Below are 21,945 nucleotides of genomic sequence, written 5' to 3' on the forward strand. Positions count from 1 at the left end.
AAATTCTATCAAATTTTAAAAGGGAAGAAAATTGTGTTTTAAAGGGTTATATAACCTAAAAAACCTACAGATTTTTTTAAAACTAAACTTTTCTGTTTGTCACCAAAAAGAACTGACAGTCCCCTCAAATTCCCCTTTCCCCTTTCAGTTTGAACAGTTCGAACCACATATTCCTTTTTTTTTTTTTTATTACTTTACAATTACTAGAGACTTTAGCTCTTTGCTCAGAGTAGCTGGTAACAGGTATTTATTCTGTCCTGTGTATTCACACAGATGTAAATATACAGTAAAAAATCGCCAGAAAAGTGTAGATGGTTCTGTCTCTGCTTGTAGCATCAGGAAAGGTCAGAAGGTTTCAGGGTTGGCAGAAGAAGCTCAGAGCAGAGAGCAACAAGAGGAAGTAGCTGCCTCCCTAGCACTGGGGCAATGAAGCTCACAAAAGGATGCTGTAGAAATCTTGTCTTTAGAGATGAGATGGGGGAAGCCACCAAGGACCACCCAGCAGTGCACTTGCTGCTCATGTATGGTGACTGGTTTTTGCTGTGATCTCATTGGAAAGCTGCTCAATGTCTGAAGAACAAAGGTGCATGAAGTATGAGGACCTGGAAGAAGGTCTAATCTATTTCAAAAAATGCTGCATATGGGAATTTGGAAGTTGTGTTCTGTTTTGTCTGCCTCGCGTATAGTTATATCACTGCAAAAAGTTCCTTACTCTTCCATGGAAATATGTTAACGCAACCAAGCCATCATTTACATCTTTCTGCTACAGCCATCAAAGCCAGCTCATGTACAACATTTTGCTGGGGAAGATAAATTGACCTGGAATTGCTTCATTGAAGAAGGAGTGACAAAGGGGGTATGAATCAATCCATAACATACAGACCACGAGCAGGACATTTTCCTGCATGTGTCTCTCCTCCTCCCACCTCTTCCCTCTTCTTCAGAACAGAGTACTGCTTTTGAGGGCTTTATAATTGGGAAGGTTTTGAAAGAAACATAAATATCCAGTGAATCTGCCAAATAATTTCTGTCTCACTTTCCTCCAAAGTCAACAATTTCAAGCTCTAGTCATTTTTTATTGAATCAAAAAGGAAAAAAACCAGGCTTTTGCTCATTCACTGAGATCAAAGCTAAACAGAAAGGAGTCCCTGGATTAATTGATTAACCATTGCAAATGTTGCAGGTGATCATAGGCAATCAAAGCACCTGACTACGGACACAGCGAAAGCCCATCTGACAACCTGTAACTGATACTTGTAATTCTTGAGAGACAGTGCATGAAAGCAGCACACCCCGCTGACCTAAACTTTGAGTGTTAGAAATATAAGCATAAAAATTCGAGCCAGAAACTTTCAGTGAAAAGCCAGAGGCCAAGAGATCTTGGAAGACCTGATAATTCCTTCCCAACCCCTTGCATAAATGGTTATATGATACAGTAAGACAACTTAACTGCTAAGCTGCTTGTAACTATTTACCAAGACAAGCTTTTAATTTGTAACTAACAGGTCTACCAGCCTCAGACCTGACTCTCAGGCCTTTTGACCGTGTCATAAGAGGATAAGGTGATCTCTGTTTCTCAATGTTATGCTTCATTTTATGACCTTAATAACTTCTCAAGATTAGGGTTTAGTTTACATTAGAAACATACCCTTTTTATGGACATGGCACTAAGCACTTATGGATTTGGCACTAACACAAACATTAGTTAAGGTTAGTTTCCTTAACTAAGACAGTCTGAAGCATTTGTTAGTATTTGAAATATTTCCATCAAATACACTAAACATTTTTGCATTCTTTTTTTCTGTTCCTGCTATCGGTCAGGCTGTCCTTGTAACCTTCACAGATTTTGACTCCATTATTCAACTCCAACTGTTTTAAAGGAAAAGCAGGCAAAGATAAGAATTTTGCTTCAATTTTCATGACAACTGTAGACTGGAGAGAAAAGGTAGACTAGAGTAATCCAGCAGTGAAGGAAAGGCAGCAAGGGCTCAGCATTTTAAAGCTCTGTTTAGCAGTAGCAGTCAGTTTTTCAGTAAACATATGCTTTCCAGCCATCATGCATGTAGATCTAGAGGATCTTCCCCTCCTGATGGGGAGCTACTGAGGTAGGGGGCCAGTGTATGCAGAAGATGGGATTTAGAGGGCAGAGGCATAAATCTAAAAGCAAGAGTGTTTCACTGGTTCTGCTGCTGGTAGAAAGCTTGTTCTAAGCTTTCTATACTGTCTCTCACAGTATCCTTCTGGACAAAATGTCCAGCACACAGCTGGATAAACACATCACGGAGTGGGCGAGCAATTGGCTCATGGGTCAAGCACAGAGGGTAATAGTGAATGGGGTGACATCAGACTAGTGACCTGTCACTAGTGGGGTTCTGTAGGGCTCCATATTAGGCCCAGTTCTCTTCAATATCTTCATAAATGATTTAGACATAGGACTGGAAAGGATACTGAGCAAGTTTGCAAATGACACAAAACTGGGAGGAACTTTCAACTCTCTGGAAGTCAGGGAGGCCCTGCAGAGAGATCTCAACAAATTTGAGGGCTTGACAATCACCAATTGTATGAAGTTTAACAAAGGAAAGTGCTGGATTCTGCACCTGGGATGCGGCAACCCAGGATGTACGTACAGACCGGGGAATGAGATGCTGGGAAGCAGTGCCACAGAAAGGGACCTGGGGTCCTGGTTGATGGCAAGTTGAATATGAGTCAGCAGTGTCCTGGCAGCCAGGAGGGCCAACCCTGTCCTGGCGGCATCAGGCAAAGCATCGCCAGCCAGTCAAGGGAGGGGATTGTCCCGCTCTGCTCTGCACTGGTGCGGCCTCACCTTGAATATTGTGTGCAGTTTTGGGCACCACAATAAACGAAAGATATTAAGCTACTGTAGAGTGTCCAAAGGCAGGCAGCAAAGATGGTGAAGGGCTTCGAGGGGAAGCTGTATGAGGAGTGGCTGAGGTCACTTGGTGTGCTCAGCCTGGAGAAAAGGAGACTAAGGGGACATCTCATTGCAGTTACAACTTCCTTGTGAGACGAAGAGGAGGGGCAAGCATTGATCTTTTCTCTGGGGTGACCAGTGACAGGAACTGAGGGAATGACCTAAAGTTGTGTCAGGAGAGGTTTAGGTTGGATATTAGCAAAAGGTTCTTCACCCAGAGGGTGGTTGGGCACTGGAACAGGCTCCCCAGGGAAGTGGTTACAGCACCAAGCCTGACAGAGTCCAAGAAGCATTTGGACAGTATTCTTGGGCACATGGTGTGACTCTTGGGGATGGTCCTGTGCAAAGCCAGGAGTTTGACATGATGATCCTTGTGGGTCCTTTCCAACTCGACATATTCTGTGATTCTGTAATGAACACTGACATGCTAGGATAGAAACATGGCAGTTATTATATTAAGGCTGATAAATGTCTTTTTCTCATTTTGAGATGAAAAAACTTGACCTTGTGCTTAAATTAGAGGTGATATGATCAAGCTACAGGTGATGGCATCTAGAAATCACCTGAAATCTGGTGAAAGCCTGCAGTCATGCACAAAGATATTACTGTAACAGTTCAAAGAATGAAGCACCAAGCTCCTATCCTTAGAAAAGTATAATCATTTTACCAACACGGTCAATTTTCTTCCACTATGTCTCATTCGCACCCCCAATATTTTAGAGCAAAGCAGTCTAACAAGTGATAGTTCTTGGAAATGAGAATCCTCTGTGCTCCATCCACTGACTTATTTGATAAGAATTGTATTCAGCTACATCCAGCTCATACAGCAGTGCTTGCCTAAGGCACTCTCTACTATGTGTTGCAAGTGGAAATGTCAGGATGTTTAGCATATGCTCTTCAGGGACACAGAGATCTTTCCTGGAGCACTGTCGAGGTTAATATTATTAATGGAGATATCTGTAGTGGAAACAATCTTCCAAATGCTTTGAATATTGAGTATATTAAAAAAAAGAAAATAAAACATACTGAAACACCTTAGAAACTTACAAGGCAAATAGTAGCTCAAGGCAACAACATTTCTTATTTTCCAAGGATTCTTCAATGAATATGCAGATTTCTTTTGCATATCTGCTCTAAAGACAAAGCCCATTTTATTATTTGAAAAGCATTTATGTATCAGTCCAAGCTGTCTGAATCGAATTGAGCAATTTTAGCAAAACTTCTTTACCATCTATCATTCATCTGAGCAATTCTGGACAGATTGTGCAATAGTTGTTAAAAAGAGTGAAAAAAAATACAAAAAGGCTTGTTTGTGTATTATTTTTGGACAGTTGTCTGGCATTGTTTGACAAATAGCATATTGAAGACATTAACAGCTAAGCAGGAAAGGATCTTGATTGAAACCATATACTGAATATTTTTCAGCACAGGACTTACATTGTGAGATTAATTAACAGTTTTTTACTAATGCTCCTCTCTCCCAACGAAAAATGAATGGTAAGTTACATGTAGGTGCAAAGCTAATAACCAGCCTAACAAGATGTTTGAATGCTAGAAAGGAGTCTTGTATGATCTCATCTGTCTCCACAGATGCTGCAGAGAGGACACTAGTAGGCAGTTGGCCTAGATGATTGTTGTGGATCTCTTCCAACTGGAACATTCTATTCTGTTCTGTTTTGTTCTGACATGCATTTTTGCAAGAAGATCTATTCAAACTCAACAGAGGTGTGGTGAATCCTTGAGTATGGTGTGAGAATTTCCTTCCCATTAATAAATAAGCAAATCTCAATAAGCAAAAATTAGAAGCCCAGCTTTCTAGAGTCTATAATTATGGAAAATAAATCCCAACCATTACTGCTAGCAGTTCTTAGCCATCCCTTTCCAAAGCTTGTGCTGAAGGCTTAGTCTTGCTATAAAGTACTGAGAGCCTTTTTTTGTAGAGCTTTCAAAATGCCATGGTCAGAAGGGCTGGATGTCTTCTATAGGTGCTTAAATGGTGTCTTATTCTCTGTGTTTTGGGTGTTAAATTGCAGTCATGTTTATGGAAGCAAACTTACCGTGGCAAAACTTGATGCTACCACATTCCTGACTAGAAAAGAACTTAATTTCATTTTATCTCCTAATAAGGAGTCCTTTTTGTGTTCCTGTTCACTCAAATGGCTCTCTGTAGACAGTGTTGACTTTCATACAACCTGGAGAATGATTATAATTTCTGGCACTTCTGCTTCTCTTTCAAATCTGGTTGGAACTGGTCAGTGGATCCAGAAGTTCTTGATGAGCAGTGACAGATGGATGAACAGACGATTAAGCAGACAGATAGACAGCAGGAACACATAAGACTCATTTCATTAGGAAACTGGACTGAAAACAGAAGTAGCAGTGGGTACTTGGATATTATTCATATTTTGGTCACCAATTAAAAAAAGTCATGTTTTTGAAACCATTTCAAAGCTTGTAGATGACATCCTTAGTTTAAAAAGCAAAATAAAAACCAAAGGAATGTTGCTGAGACTTTTTTCAGCTTCTTTCTTTGGTCAGAATGATACATTTTTATATTTTGGACTGTATTTTTAACCTTTAAAGCCAGATTCAGCTTGGACAGCCCTGGAAATTTCAGTGGAGGATTAATGTGTGTCATTAAGCAAAGAAATATGGTCTAGTAGTTTTCAATAGCAACAAATGCTTGCTATGGTACTTCTCTGACCAACTTATTTATCACTCACTGTAAAGCCTTTGGGCTGCTCCTTTCCTAAATACATGAAATACACATTCAGGAAAGCTGTGAGTGAATTGTTGTGATTTGAGCTGGCTGCTACATTTCTGCAGCAAATGACATTCTTGTTCCTAAACATTTTCCTTCCAAGTTGATCCAGAAGAAAACTAAAAGGAAAGCCCCTTCCTCCATTTAGTATTTATTTATTTACTTATATTTACTATATACTGTAGGAGGTTATTTGCAATAAGCAAGTAGTCTGACTGTCAGTTATCTGTTAACAGGGAGGGATTTGGTAGGTGCAGACAGAGAGGGCAAAAAGCAGGAATGCTCTTTTGGGTGGGTGATATACATCATAAATCTACACTCAGAAAAAGCAAACCTCCAAGAAGAAAAGCATAAGGAGAAAAACGGGTGGTTAAATCTGAAGGTTTCTTTTCAATGGTACTCTCAGCAGAACAGAAAACTCCAGATATTCACAGCCCAGTGACTCCTTTGAACTGCAGTAGCCCTAGAAGGTCATGGAAAAAGTTGGGCTTGGTCTTCCCCGTGTAAGAATACATTGAAATGCATTAAGAAATATGTCCCCTTTCTCAGCTGCCAAAATAGGGACCCTAGGGCAGAACTGTTACCCTGTACCTGCCTTCCTACGGGCATGCTGCTCTTCCGCAGGTGAATCAGGAGTGATCAGGCTTTGTGGCCCAGCAGCAGCAGTCACTGCTGGCTCTTCTGTCTCAAAGCAGGGCACTGTCCCAATACACGACGTGGAACACCAAGTGGCACACATACAAGGTGGGGTTTGCAAAAGCTCTCACCACTAAACTGCTTCTGCTCCCTTTGAAGTGGGTTCTCACACCTCTGAGCTGCTCAGTAGGGCCAATGGAGAAAGTTTTAAAAATTCTATTCAATGAATATGAGAAACATAACAGAAGCAAGGATGAGGAACATCACAGATAGCCTCTGTCCACTTTCTCTGCTTTCCAGTTTTCCAGTTTAATTTACCAGTTGATGCTGCCTAACAGGTTGCAAAAATCTGCCTTCTCAAGCACTCATGAGAGAGCCTGCAAATTTCTCAAAGCACTTGCATAACATATCCAAGACCAGAGAGGTCTGCTTTGGAACAGTGTCTTAAGGTCAAGTTATCCCACTGAAACACCTATTAGTATAAGGAGAATGGAAAAAAAAAAAAAAAGAAAAATGAGCAAACCAACAGCACTAGCACAGTCCTGGAAAATATGAAGTCATAAGTAGAGTTCAGCCAGAGCAGACTCCCATTAAATTTTGTTTAAGAGCCAAGTTCCACCCTGAGATATGTGTGAGCTGCATTTTATTTCAGGGGGAACTATGCTGTGCTTCATGCCACAGCAAGGCTTGGACACAAGCATGCATCTGTTACAAGACAGAGGAGTAAAGCCCACTTCTCTTTTGCATTTTTTGGTTCCATCTGTGTAGATGGAATAGAAAACTTAAAGAAGTGAATAAAACAGCCCACAGTTTTACAGGGTTTCTCTGTAAAATTTAATTCCTTCCTCCAGAAGACCTGAATGTCTGTGTTTCTAACTCTACTAGGCTATTTCTATAAGACATGGTAGTCTTTCCCTGTGCCCCTGCCACTCCCATGAGTGTTAAACACACAGGCAGAAGCTCTAAGACTTGTCTTTCTAGCTTCTGTGTTCTTGAGAGTCCCTTTAGGAGACAGTCAGCAAGAAATGCTCCCTAGGAGATGCATATGCTTTGTGAAGAAGGGACATACACAGCCATCTGGCTTTATCTCCTTAAAGCCTTCCACTGGACATTTTTGCCTGACAGGTAGGAGCTCTGCTACCTGTGGAGGGAAGAAGGAGTGGCAGCGACATTCCCTATCCTGACTGCATTCCCAGACAGGGGTTAGGCTTGCCGACACCCTTATGCTGCGCTGAGTTGCATAGCTGGCTTCAGGCAACAGCATTTACCATTGCTGGAGTGGGCAGTGGCTGCACAGGTGGATGTTGGAAGGGACAAAATGATAAAAGTCATGGTCACACACTCCTGGAGGCACTGGGATTACCTGGGGAAATTGGGCAGCGGAGTGCCCTGCTCCCTGCTGCCAGCTGTGCACTCAATAATGCTGAGCTCTGAAGGTTGAATTCCTTCAACTACGATTTAAAAGAGCTCATTCAAGAAGAGGGGAAGGCAAAACTCAGTCCTGCCAAGCACCGAGCCTGGATGTGAGCAGGAGGTTAAAGTATTTCATATGAGAAACTCTGGTAAATGCAAAAGCTTTTATACCCCAAGGCAACCCTTTAAACACTGAATTACCAATTCTGGCTCAAGAATTTCCCATTCCTCAGATCCCTTGATGGTTGCCCTGTGCTTAACTCTCCATTAAGCATCTGCTACTGGCTGTAATGGGTAAGATGGACCAATAGCTCCATGCTTTGTACTGCACTTTCATGGACAGAGCTGAAGAAGATTTTAAGTCCTAGTTAGTCAAGAAAATCCAGCCATCAGGATCAAACCCATGTTGGCAATCACTTGTCATGGATTCTGTAGCAGATGGGAAGAGGTGGCAGGACCCCTTGAAAAGTTTCTTCTCCTTAATAATGGTGTAACCTAACAGACAGCTGGTGAGGGTTAGGGAAGACACATAGGCAGCTGTGGTTATGCTACAACATCACTTCATTGTGCAATGGCAGTGAAACAAAGGATGGGAAAAATCGGCACCAAATCCCATTACTTAGAAGATGGATTGGAAATATTTTGGCAAGGATGGGGAATGGAAATGACAGATATGTGTGGCCCTGGGAGTCTGGAGAGACATATGGCCCTTGACCACAGCTGGCATGCCGTGGCTTTGCACCTGTCAAGGGACTGAGTTTGAATTTCTTGCTATATCTCCCCTCATCCAGGATATGTTTAGTGGGGGCCTGAAGGAGGGGCAGGGGAGCAGGAGGAAATTGTCCTCTTAAGGATATGGATGCTCATGTCCACAGACAGCAAGCTGTTACCTTGAAGTGCCAAACAGTGGAAAATAAAATCAATTGCAAAGTTGAACACCAGCATTTATAAGTTTTTCCCTGGCAGACTTCCCTCAGCCACCCACAAGTCCCAGACCTTGCTCTGTTCTGCAGGCAGCCGGGCATGATGGGGAAGGGTTGATCCCTTAGGGCTTGAGAGCTTCTTCTCAGGTGAGAGCTGTGAAGGAAATCACTTAGGTGGAAAATGGCATGTGCTACATGTTCCAGTTTCCAAGCCTCTTTTTCTCATTCAAGGGGGAAAAAACACCCCTCTTCTCTGGAATTAATTACAGAACATGTGCTTCCCTCTCCCCACTGATGACTGCTGCCGTTTCGCATCTAACAAAAATAGGCATCCAGACCTTCAAAGGGAGTAGCTTATTTTACTCTCTCTGGCCATTTCCAGAAGCTGCCAGGCCCTGCAGGGCCCTGGGGCTGCACCATGTTTGAGAGGGAGGGAGATTTATTCAGCTATTCAGTACTCAGGTCACTTAAAAACAGCACCGTGGAAGCAGCAATGTGGAAATTGTGCTCCCATCTGCTCTGCTACTAGCCTCTAGAGAAAACAGGACACAGGATATGCTTCCTGTCTGGGGAAGGCTTGTAGCGGCCCGGGAAAGAAGGCATGACCTTTCCCTTAAAGGAAATGCAAGTAATGGAGAGAAGTAGGGTGGAGAAGCCTAGGCAGCATTTTTTTTTCTTAAAAATAGTGTCATGCAGTCATACCTCCTCTTGCTTTCTCCCTGTGCTCAAAGCTGATCTTTACTTATTTAGCAATGACACATTTTAAACAGTTACATCCCTTTCTGCCACCCCATTGTTGCTGCAGTCATAAACCTTCTGACACAAGTCAGATGCTGTTGAAATGAAAGGTTTCATTCATCGTAAGCAAAGGAAATCAGAGGAGGTACTGCGAGAGCAGGAGGGCTCAGCTCATGCTGTTTCCAGCTCACAAATGGTTATGTCTCCAGGAAGCAGAGATTAAGCATCTCACACAGAATGTGGGAGGAGGAAGAAGAGTCTTTGTCTGAGATTCACAGATTTTAATGGGTTCCAGAAGGGGAAATCTTTTACCAAGGAGCAACAGCAAAGTTCAGAGAAATGCAAAAGCATTTATCTCTCTAGTTGTGTTCCTGCCTGTCAAAAGCAGGAGGGGTGATTTACTTCTCCTTGGTACAAGGAGTCCCTTATGGATCATTAATCCACAGGGAGAATGAGCTCAGGAGCCAGAGACATGTCTTCTTAATGTGCAAGAATCTTGAGTCAGCAAGAAATATTCTTCTTTGGGAGCATATAGGGAGCATAGTTTTTCTCTATTTTCTCCCCGCTACCCCCTGTTTTCAATAGTATTATCTACAAGAGCTGTAGTTATCACTGATATATTACTTTGCCTTCATTAAAATCTGTGGTGATAGTAGATGTGGCTGCTGTGAGCTAAACCAAGCAGAGTAATATTAAAAAATTAAGATCTGAAATCTGATACAAAGTCCAATAAAATCAATATGAACAGTCTCAAGGTCCAAGGTACAAGTATCTCAACAGCACTGATTTTGGCAATACAATGATAACTTGCAGTAAGTAAGGCATTTCTTGAGACGCTCTGCAGAAATAGGAGGAGACAGAAATGGTCGACTATTTGTTTACATGCCAGGACCTCAGGTGATCTCAGGTGATGAAGCTTTCTGTTTACAGCTAGAGCTGATCAGAAAACATGCACCAAAACTTATGGTAGAAAAGGGGTTAGATCTGGTGGATATCTCTTGTTAATATGTTCTCATTTCCTTAGGAGTAATAAAAAGAAAAATAGTCTCATTTTGTCTCATTTTTATTCTGTGAAAACACTTGAAAATATTTCCATAATTTCTCAGTTGCTAAGTGAGGAGCATTAAAGTCTAGCTATATATATATTCACAATATGTAGTCATTTAGAAAGTGCCACTATTCTGTAGTGGATGGCATTTTATACTCTGTACCTCGGCAAAAAAAAGTGCAGCAGAAAATTACATTTCTGTATTCAAATCTCCCAAGAAGCACTCACTCCATGCTTGGATTTGCCAGGTTCCACATAAGTCTGGTAAATCCACATCCTTATCGCTGTAAATGACTTACAAGATCAGAAATGTGTCTAAAAAGGAAAACCCAAAGCTGGCTGGTGTCCTTGGGTTTTATGCTCTCCTGTGTGCCTGCATGTGCACACAGCATCCTTTATTTTGGCTCTTTGTAGCACAGTTAGGCTTTGACAAATTGAAAAGTATGAAGATTAGAACAATCATGCTTACATGTATTACCACCTACTACTTCATTTCTTCCATGGTGCTTAAATGCTCAGGCATGTGGCTTTGAAACACATTGCCTTTAATGCACTTAAAAAACTCTGCTGGATTTCCAGCTTGCTTTGATCTCCACAGTCTAGAGACTATCTCAGAAAATACAAGTAAATATATTTAGGGGGGAAATATCTTCAAGGAGAAAACCCTAAAGTCCTTCCACCTTGATATGCATTTCCAGTTGATGTGATACTTAAGATTGTTTTTTACATTTTGTCTTTACGCTTCAGGAGGCCTAAATCTGTGTCCAGAATCAGCAACTTGATAAGGTAACTTTGGAAGACAGATGAGGTCAGTGCCCCTAATGATGAGCACTGAAGTATCAAATAATGGTTTGGTGATTTTTGTTTAAAAAAGAGATGGAAGGAGAGATGAATTCTGTTCTGAGAAATTTACAGACTAAACAAAGAAAAAGGATACATTTTTACAATGAAGAAGACTATTTTGTCAAGAGGGAACGGGAAGAAAGTGAGAGGAAGGCTGGTAAGAGCTTGCTATTAATCATGAGTAGCAAGGAGACAGCTGGAGAGCTGGAAACAGAGGAAAGACTCAACTAAGGCTCAAGGCCATGAGGAAAACAACTTCTTTCTGGGACTATACAACAGCATCTTTTCCATCTCTTGCCATGCCAAGTCACCATGCATCACCATGCCTTTGTGGTAATGGTTTGGACTTGAAGAAATCTCAGTTGTCCTCCAGGACAGCAAGTCGATATGAGGTCTGGATTCTTGGGTCAGGGTGTGGGATGATTAACTCGAGAGAGAGCATTAGCTGGGGAGATATGGTGAGGTGCATGGGCAAGTAAGCAGCATAGCAGAGGTGCCTTGAGGAACCAGATCCATACAGATCTACAAAAGGGGAGATATAAGGTGATTTTTTCAGTTTTTTGAGGATGACCAAGGGTCCAGTCACTAGCCATTTCTTGAGCTCTAGGTACGGAAGAGAAGACAACTTTCAGTGGGAGATGGTAAAGCGCCAAAGGTAATCACCAAGGTTTCTGAAGAATTGGTTTCTTCCCATTAGGCGGACACAACCTTCATGAGAAGGACCTACAAATCACCCTTTGAATCATATAATGGGTTGGGTTGGAAGGGACTTTAAAGTTCATCTGCTTCCAACCATACCCTCATGGTCAGTGAAATCTTCTACTAGACCATGTTGCTCAAAGCCCCATCCAACCCGGCCTTCTCCTCCCTGAGCTGGTGGTGTTCTTAGCTGTGTTGATGTTAGCAGAAGCTATTCACTGCACTCTTCTTCATGACTGGAGCAGGGATAGAGGGTGAGTAATAGGAAAAGCAATAGTGTGCAGAGCACACTGAGTAGTTTTGAAAAAGTGAAAAAAACCATGATTTCCCCTTTTTCCCAAAGCGAAGGGGAAGCTGGAACTTGGTGCTCAGTGGCAGTTCATTTTTCCTGGTGTACTCAGCACCTCATGCAGAGTTTTCTGTAGAGATGCAGCCTAATCCTGTACATGGCCCTGTTTCCACCAAAGGCTTAATTGCCATTAGTAACTGGTAGTATAAGCTTCTCTAAACTAAAAATAGTCCCTGTGAATTCAGTGAGGGGAAAACTGGATTTTTAGGCAACAGATTCCAAAAATTAAAGTCTCCTGACATAATCATAGAAATTCAAGAGAGACAGACAATAATCAACTCTTTCAATTGTGTGATCCAGAATGTAAGAAGCATGTCCCAGGTTGTAAATAAAAAATCCTGTGTGATGACAGGAAAGGTCTGGAGTGGAGAAGTGTTGTTTCTTAGCAAACTGTGAAGATGAGAGAGCAAAGAGGAATTACTAGAGAAGATAAGAGGGAGAGGGAGTGGAAGAGGGAACAACTCCCAAAGGAAACAAAGCCTCAGCCCAGAGGGTAACAGGGAAAAATTTATGTCTTCCTGGCCTGTTCTTTTCTTCCTTCCCACTGGCAGGATTATGGAGGGTCCTTGAAAGAAGGGAGGACATTTAACAACTGGGAGCTGTGTGTCCTATGTTCAGATATGAGCATTTATCCATGAGCTAAGAAAGGGACAGACAGGAAGGATTAGGAAGTGCAGAGGATATCTGAACTAGACAAAATGAAAGAGAAGGTGTGAGAGAAGCCACAGATACATCAAGGATTTAATTTTCTGCTTTCGTTATTGGATAGGGAGGGGATTGTGTTCATGACACTTGAATGAACCATTGGTAGAACAACCTCAACTAGATCGTGAGTGCTGGTTATAAAAGCTCCAGGAAATAACAGATGACTGAAAAAGTAATTTCATAATAAGTTGCCAAATTTCTAACCCTGACACACGTTAAGAAAATCTTGAAAGCAGAATTCAACAATACATCCCAGGAGATAGAAATAAAATATAAAAATCCAGTGTCTCACTTTAAACATCAAGTTTTTGGAAAATGTACACATTTCCTGAATGCTTGAATTACTACATTTTCATGGTAACTCTTCACAATCCACTAGAAATATTTTTTTCCCTCTACTCATTCATACATGTAACTCTTTAATCACCTGTGTTTAAGTGATTTGCTGGCTATTTGTTTTACATAAGGATTATTTAGTTTACCTAAAGTCAGCCATAGAGAGCTGCTTCTTCACCCCTTTTTAAATGACCTGCATTTTTGAAGCATCCAGGTAGCAGACTGAAGCATCTTGCTTTTTTTTTATTAAGAATGTTTTTTTCAAAGAAAACAAGCTTATTTTTTTTGTGTACAAAGAAGAAGTTTGTCTACCAAAAAAAAAAAAAGTTAAACTGGAGTAACAATTCTGTGAAAACTATTCCAGTATAAGTTCATTTTCTCATAACTGTTTGAAGTGGACACAGAATTATGTAATATGATTGAAATGACTCTTGAATAAGTATTCTGTTTCCAAAGGAGAGTAGTTGTTCTTTAAAGAATAAGTTTTATTTCAGTATGAATATACTAATATGACCAGTGTTTCTAGAAAACTGTCCTGAAGATGCAGCTAACAAATTCTCCCAGCACAGATGAGCTACAAATGGAACACAAACCTGACCAAATCTCCTACCTGCTTAAGGTTTAAACTTGAACCATTCACTGTCTGAAGAACAGTGCAGACTTGGTCTTTACTAATCTGTAAAATGGGTTCTTCCCTTTTAAATAGCCTGATCATATGGAACAGCTACTTCCTCCTTGTTGCTTAAGTAAATTTCATTGTATTTCTCTGGAAATTTGTTTATATGTGAGCATGGGTCCTGTAATAGTCTACTCAATGGATTCAGGCAAATCCTGTAGGTGCTTAGATTCAAAACACAGAGTGATTCACTGTCTATATCACCATGAGCTGCCAGGCTTTGTCTGTATATTCATATGCTCAGCAGAGACACCTGAATCTATCTGCAAGGGATAGTCTGTATAAGTTTAATGTTTTGCTATATCATATAAAAAAGGTATTTTATAATGTTTTACAACTTTTTTCCTATAGCTCTAATCATCCTCTTGCTTCCTTTCTTGTTAATGAATTTATTCCTCTGCTAAGCCTTCAAAATTATATTAATTTTTTCTGCTGCTTTTAAAGATATCTATCATCTGAAAAGGGAAACATGAGCTTGTGAATATTGGTGGATATGGTCAGGGAAATAAAATGCTCCACACCCAGAAGTCTGACTAGTTAAAAGCCATATAAGTAGTGGAAAGGGTGGTGTATATACAAATGTATGTCTTTGTATATGTATGCATACAAATATACAGTATATTATATATACATACACTCTGTGTGTTTATATATGTGCATATATATAGAAGTCAAACTCATTTTCTTGGTTTGGTGTTAGTAAAACAGTCTCTGCAATTCTAAATATCTACAAATATGTAAGGTCTTGATGTCTGATTCTGCATTGCTGTGACCTTGTCACACATGCTCTTTATTGTGTGGACTGCCTCATAAAACTAGATATTTTAAACATGCAGTTCCTAGTAAAATAGGCATTTATCACTCACGATAACATGGAACTGTCTCAGGGTGTGTTTGAAAGCCCCCCTGCAACTTATTGATAAAAAGCTTAACTCCATTTCAGGGCTTATCTGAAGAAGAAAGAGGTAGACCTTCATGAAATAACTGAATTTGTTTTTTTCTCTTAAGATGAAAAAGAGAGGCAGAGGAAAAGGGGAAAAAAATCGCTTTAAAACTCCAATGCAGCAGAACAAGTTTAACCCATTGAGATTTTAAGTGAAGTTTTCTGCTTCATCAGGAAGAATCCTGTGGTGAAACATATGTCAGAAGAGAAGCAGATATGAGAAACTGGCCTCCTTTGCATATGAGATGATTAATTAAGAGGAAAATCACTTAGCCAGATGTCTCATTGGTGAAACTACACGTGCAAGGTACATTTGCAGTAAGGGAGCAGCATAGCACAGACAGTGCATTTGATTTCCATGCTAACATAGCAGAGATAGGAATCTGGTGTGAATTAGATCATGCTGACTCTTGGAGAAACAGAGGACTACAGACCTTATTTCAGCTACAAATTATGAGCTGCATGTCTGCTGTTATAATGCTGCATTATAATGCTGCTGTTATAATGCTGCAAGTAACTATCGTTACTTGATGCAGTTGAGTTATTGGTTATGAATAAATTATCCAGAGAAGACAGTCCTTTTCTCTATCCACAATCATAAATTGTTGGCAAACCAAACCTGATTTCTCCAAGTGCCACTTTTCTTCATTCACCAAGTAGTTTTTCAGAATGCTTAGAAGCTGGTGAATTTTTCATCAACTCATTACCGGGGTAACACTTTCAAATTTGTTTGACTTAGGAATTTAAGTCTTTCAGAACTAAATAAAACACAATCTGTCTGCTGTCTGAATATTCGCCCACCTAAGGTGTTCATATATTCTCGTCACTGTGGCACCTGGGTGTCCCCCAATTTTTCATGCATTTTCTATCACTTGTATGTGAAGTAAAAGATGGTAAAAAAAAGATCCTGCTTATGCTAAATGCTGTTTTTAAAAGTTTTCTGCTCTTTCTGTGGGAAACAAGTAGGCCAGTCGCTAAATGACTTCTGAACTATGGGTTTTTTCCTATGTATACATTACAAAATTAGGGAACGGGAAGTAAAGATCTGTCACCCCAGTAGATCTACTGGAACCAAATCAACTTCTACCTCCTGGCTGCTATAAATTCCTTCCCACAGCTGAAGCTGCCTCACCATCAGTGTCCACGGAAAGCAGTCATTTCTCTGCTACCTGTAATCTCTCCTCTTTATGTAGTCTACCAGCCTTTTGAAGAAGAGATGCCTGTAGAGTACATAGTACAATCAGATTCCTCTGTTGGCTTGAATTTCTCTATGCTATAGGAATACTAATCCCTCTCCAACAATAGAGACAGGCACTCCATAGAGCAGACACACAAACAGACTTTCATTAGAGAATGTAGTCCTGAAAGCCTGTTTTACAAAAGACTTTGCTGATTGGACTTAGTCATTTGAACAGTGATGGATACAGGGTATATTCCACAAGAGCCTAGAAAGAAAGGTGCAGCAGTATCAGCAATGAGGTGCAGACACTGCAGAATTCCGTAATATTAATGTGTATTAATATTAATGTAATATTATATGCTTAAGCACATGATATGCCATAACCTGAATCTTTAACATCTGCTGTGTAAATATTTTTCTTTTTCTTTTTTTTTTTTTTTTAAATTGGTGACCAGAAATGCTGAGAATTGTGTATTTTAAAACAGCAGACTCCTATTTGGGTCAACATTTCCTCTATTCTCTCCATCTCAGCGGTTTGCCAACATTTCTGCAGTTAATTACTGAAATTTCAGGTACATTCTGAGCCTTTCAATTCCCAGACTTTCACATCAACATGTCAGGCAATGAGGGTGTCAGGAGAGCCCTGGGGTATAAAGCCAAATTTTCCTATTCATATGCACAATGGTGAGAAACAAACATACAAGCAGAGACATTCAATTTACATAAATGCTTGTGGGACATGTTTTGAGACTTCTGTGCTAAGAATGAGAGGTTATTATAGTCTATAGGCTTCCTTGCCTATAAATGCTCACAGATTTAACAGTGAAGACCAAATTTTCATAATCAATAGCCTCTGTTTTTGTTTATTAGTTACTATCACAGGCAAGTGCTTCTGTTGATTAAGGGCAATGAAATCACATGATTAAAACCTTATAGGGTTCATTCAAGGCTTTTCACAGGCCCTATGAGAAAGGTAAGTGGTATTGCTCAAGTAACATTTAAAGGACCAGTTTCCAGCCCCAAAATATATCTCATTATGAGTTAAAGATTGGGCAAGGCTGTTCTCAGAAACAGAGATCCCCCATTCACAGCCATAAATGACTCTGCCTTTATCAGGGGCCATCTTTGCTAAGCTCTCAGCCTCTCTGGAGGGGACAGCCCACACATACATGACTCATTTTCCCAGAAGCCCTACTGTTATTGTGGCAGGTAGAGAAGCTTGGCATGATGGAGTCAAGACCTCCTGCTCGTAGGACAGGGCAGCACCAGGGTCTGCTCCCCTAAGCAGGGCAGGCCTTGTACTTGGGCTGCTGCTGGATGACAGATGGCAATGCAGGTAGAGTGCATATAGCTCAAAAGGCTGGCTTTGCTTCATCCGATTCCTCAGACTCTTCCTCTGTTTGCAGCTGAGCATGGGCTGAGGACCAGCCTTGCTTCCTGTTTTCCTTTTGGGCCAATTCTTCTGCATAGCACAGGTCACACTGCTTCGCTATCCATCCAGAAGGAAGACCTTATCTGCTGATAGGTGATGAGGAAGAGAAGCCTCCACAGACTGCACTCCTTAATCACTAATTCCTTTGACAGCTGGTATTTGGACTATAAGAGGCCTCAGATAAAACATTTCCAGCATGCCGAGTACAGATTAAATCCTGTAAGTTGCAGAGCACCTTCTCCAAGGGGATGAACACCTTTGACCCGTAAAGATGGCTTTACATAGATCACTGACTCCCAAGATAGAACTTTTGACCCAGTGGTGTTTATTGTGTGAGTTCTTCACCTCATTCAAGCTGTCCTGTTGCGTCAAAATAGGATCACTACAGTCTAAAAGGAAGAGCAAAAAGGCTGCCATCTGAACAGAGATTGCCAAACCTATGGAATTTCTCAGGCTTCATAGGAAGTCAGGCAGCTACTACTTGTACATCTGAGCAGAGGTGGGAGGAAGGAAATGCATCACCAGAAGGCAATGCATTTAAAAGTGATGCATTTAAAAATCAAAAAATTCACATTCTTGTAGTCAGGCTAAGTCCCTTTTAAATCAGAAGAAGAGGAAAAAAAAGAAGAAGAAAAACAAGGAGGAGGAGGAGAAGAAGAGGAAGAAGACAACAACAAAGAAGGAAAAAAAAAGAAACTGAAGATATATTCATGGCACAATATTATATTGAATCTGAGCCAATAAAATTCAAGCCCAACTCAATTTTTTGGCTTTAACTTCTTTTCTTAGGTATTCTATTTTATTCTAGCCACACACAAATGTCCATTAACAATGAACAGTGGAGTAAATATACACCCACTGCCCAACATCAGCAGGCTGAACCACTGTCTCCCCTGACTGTTCTGTATACAGACAGACTGGTGGGATGTCTAAGCTGGGCATGGGAAGTGCCCAAGGTTAGATGGTGTGACCTCCCCATGTAAAGGCAGAATACATTTGCAGAGTTCACAGAGTTGAATTTTTTAAATCTGAAACAGTAGCCTGCTCCCACCTGGATTGCCAGGATCATGCTGTATTTATAGAAGGAATAAAAATTCCTTATCAGCCATGAGTGAATACAAGGAGATAAGCAAAGGACATGAGCTTTTTGGTAACTTAACACTGTTCAGTTTACATCAGTAGGCAGCTGCTCTGTGGTCTCACCTGCAGGTACTCAGCAAAGAATTATTATGTTCAATATAGTCAAAGGTTTTTGCTGGTATTTTATGCATTTTCACACCCATCCCAAAGATTTTCACTGTGGCTATGAAGCAAATTTTGTTTTCCCACTTTACCTCTCTGGCAAACATCTGCTGTCCATGCTGTGCAGTGCCTGTCAAAACAATGAACTTTCAATGTCTTTTTGCTTGACAAAAACTACAAGAATTATACCAGGAAATAAGATCCTTTTCCTAAAGACCTTCCCTCAAAACCTCAATCATTATTAAAACAAAGCTTGAATTACATAGGAATATGGTACTATGAGACTTTCCTCTAATTTAAGTTTGTTCTTAAATTCTAAATTTGACCCATGCAGTTTGAACAACAAAAAAAAGAATAACCAAAGACAGACTGAAACAAAATACAGGGACCTTCTGCTGAATCAGTAGGGGAAATGATGAGGGCAAATAAAGAATATATTGTCACTATTTTTCATACAGAATACTTCTTCTAACTGTATTGCAAGCCATTTATTTTCCCAGACAATCATATGATTTAAAATAGTTCAAGCTGAGAATTCCTGACCAGATTTTGGAAAAAACAAGAGAACCTGATGTATCAGCCTTTTTTCATTATGAACAGACAAAAGGCCCCATGGGGCACTAACTTCTCATCCAGATCCCCCCTAGGGCCTTCTGTGGTGTCCTGTGACAACCTGGGTCTGTCAGAGAAGTGATTTGTAATGCATTCAGGACTACAGAGCTGGCCCGGGATATGTCACTTGGACAAACCTGTCACTAAAGACGCAAAATGGGATCTGGACCCTTGCTGATATTTCACAATCTGCAAGATGCACATCCGTGAGTCATGACCACCATCCTGGACACACTTGGAGAACACCAATGGCAGTAATTTACTCAAGCTTTTCCAAACCCAAACCCTCAGAATCCTGAATTAGCCTGCACGTTTCTTTCCTATCAATAACAGAAAACAAGCTGTAATATTCTAAACTGTGGAGTGAAATAGAATAAAATATAATGGTAGAATCTAATCTTTCTTGTCAGTTAGAACTTGCAAAAAGGACTAAAAAGTGTACACCAAATGCTGTAAATAGAAATTGCTGGTTGGGATTCCAGAGATTCCGCTTACTATGTCTTTTCTGCTGGATCAGCCTGCCTCATTCAGAGCTTGGGAAATATTTTCAGTGTCTACAGCCATACAAAACAAATATCCTTACAGCAATATCTGGATCAAACCCTGAATTGGAGGCTGCTCCGGGCAATGCTGTCTGTACTTTCTGCCTTCACGACCAGTAGCACTGTATGATAAACAATTCTGCTATTGGCAGTTTATTTATTAAAAAGAAAGCAAAAACACTGTCTTGAATTTAAATGGGAAAGATCACACTAAAACCATGGAAAAAATATGGATATATTGCAGCACCAAAACCTCAGAGTTTTCTCAGCTTATCTAATGATAATCCACCTCCTTTCCCTCCACTTTCTTTTTAACACTGTACCAAAATTAACACTACCATTCTGCAGCTGAGCCTCTGTGTTCACTTGACTGTTCAGGCCAAATTCTCTCCTTTAAAATTTACTGAAATATATGGAGTTATGCAAACAGAGGACTTGCCCTCCCATACTCTCTCTTGCTGAGAAACCAGTTTGGTTGTCCGTTAGTCCATGTTTCTAAATTTCCAAGAGCAGAAACACATTGTGGCTTTAAATATAGACCGTCAGTTTGTGGCTTGCGTCTCATGTTACACACAGACAGCTTGAAACTCTAAATGCAAGTTGGGCAACACCAGTAATGTCTCAGAAAAGTGTCAGTACGCTTTCAAAATGCCCTGTATTTTAATTCCTAAAGGGGGGGGGGAACATTCAAATGAAACTTTTCTAAACTGGGCTTTAGGCGGAAATGTTACTAACTTTGCTTGGTTCTATTCAGGAGCCAGAGTTTGCAGAGCCTGTTTCAGTTCTTCACTCACACGCGCGCGCACACAAACACAAAGAGTAAAAAAAGAAAACAGTTTCTTCACAGTTGTTTTTTTCTTCAGGATTAGTCTCAGGCGTTCTCTTTTTTTTTCCCCCATATAAAATGCATTAGACAATCTTTTCCTTAAGCGACAGACTGATAAATCCACTATTATTGTAAGAAAAGGGGGGGGGGGTAAGGGTACTCACGTGGTTGAGATGTCGCATTGTTTTGGGAACTCATAATTTACGCCTTTGAAAAATGCCTTATTTGTGTTGACAGTCTCTCTTCCCTGCTCAAAACTGACGGCGGGATTGAACAGAACAGCTGGAAGAACCCAGGAAAATGCTCCTCTTGTTCGGGCTCTCCTTGCCTGGCTCCTGACCCCTTTACAACTGGAAAAGGAAACAGCACATGTGTCATTCTCTTTTGCCTGTGTAGCTCACATGAGCGGGGAGGGGCACCCATTTGCAGATAGCAGTAACTGTATTCAAGTTTTGCAAGTTGGATATATTCCACCGCTGTGCTTTTATTAGGCAGCAACCAGTGGAAAGAAAATGATCTTTTCATTCTTAGCCAAATGTAGACACACCTATTAAATGCGCTTCCCAAACTCCTAACCACAGATGTTGATATTATTTCTTGAAGTGCAAAACTTGCTGCTGACTCCCCAAAATTTTACCCCATCAGTGGGTAAAATTGAAAATAAGGTTTTCAATTTTCATTGCCCAGCATCATCCTTAGCACTCACAATCTAACTAATTCTGTCCTTTTAACAGGTGAAAATTGAGAATGGCATTTACTGGGTCAGCATATAGCATGAATCTACACTGTGCTCAAAACAAGAGGGAACCTGTGGCTGCAGCACAGGCTGAGGCACTGGCAGCTCCATTCCTGGCCCTGACACGGGCTTCTCATGGCACCTTTGGCAAAATATTTAATCTCTACCCCATTTTGCCATCGGTTGAATAAAGATGAGATAAGTGGTTTCCTCCTAGTCTTGGTATATTTATTTAATCTACAGGCAGGCAATGTTTATAAATAATTGGTCTGCAGAGGTTAATTTACTCATACTCCACAGCAGGTTTTTCATCCTAGACTAGGCTACCAGCTCCCTTGTTTATATTGGTGCCATTTAAAGCTATCTGTTTGGC

General features: G+C 40.6%; 1 protein-coding gene across 1 annotated transcript in view; it reads right to left on the bottom strand.

Moving 5' to 3' along the window:
- Positions 1 to 21,206, bottom strand: part of GYPC (glycophorin C (Gerbich blood group)) — a 30,630-nt gene extending 9,424 nt beyond the window's left edge. The window contains exon 1 of the mRNA XM_017825410.1: positions 21,001 to 21,206. Coding sequence (XP_017680899.1) covers positions 21,001 to 21,034 — 34 coding nt within the window. The 5' untranslated portion in view covers positions 21,035 to 21,206. The remainder of the gene's footprint in view (positions 1 to 21,000) is intronic.
- Positions 21,207 to 21,945: the final 739 nt, after the last annotated feature.

This window comes from Lepidothrix coronata, unplaced genomic scaffold, assembly GCF_001604755.1.
Source record: "Lepidothrix coronata isolate B3197 unplaced genomic scaffold, Lepidothrix_coronata-1.0 Scaffold118, whole genome shotgun sequence".
NCBI classification, from domain to species: Eukaryota; Metazoa; Chordata; class Aves; order Passeriformes; family Pipridae; genus Lepidothrix; species Lepidothrix coronata.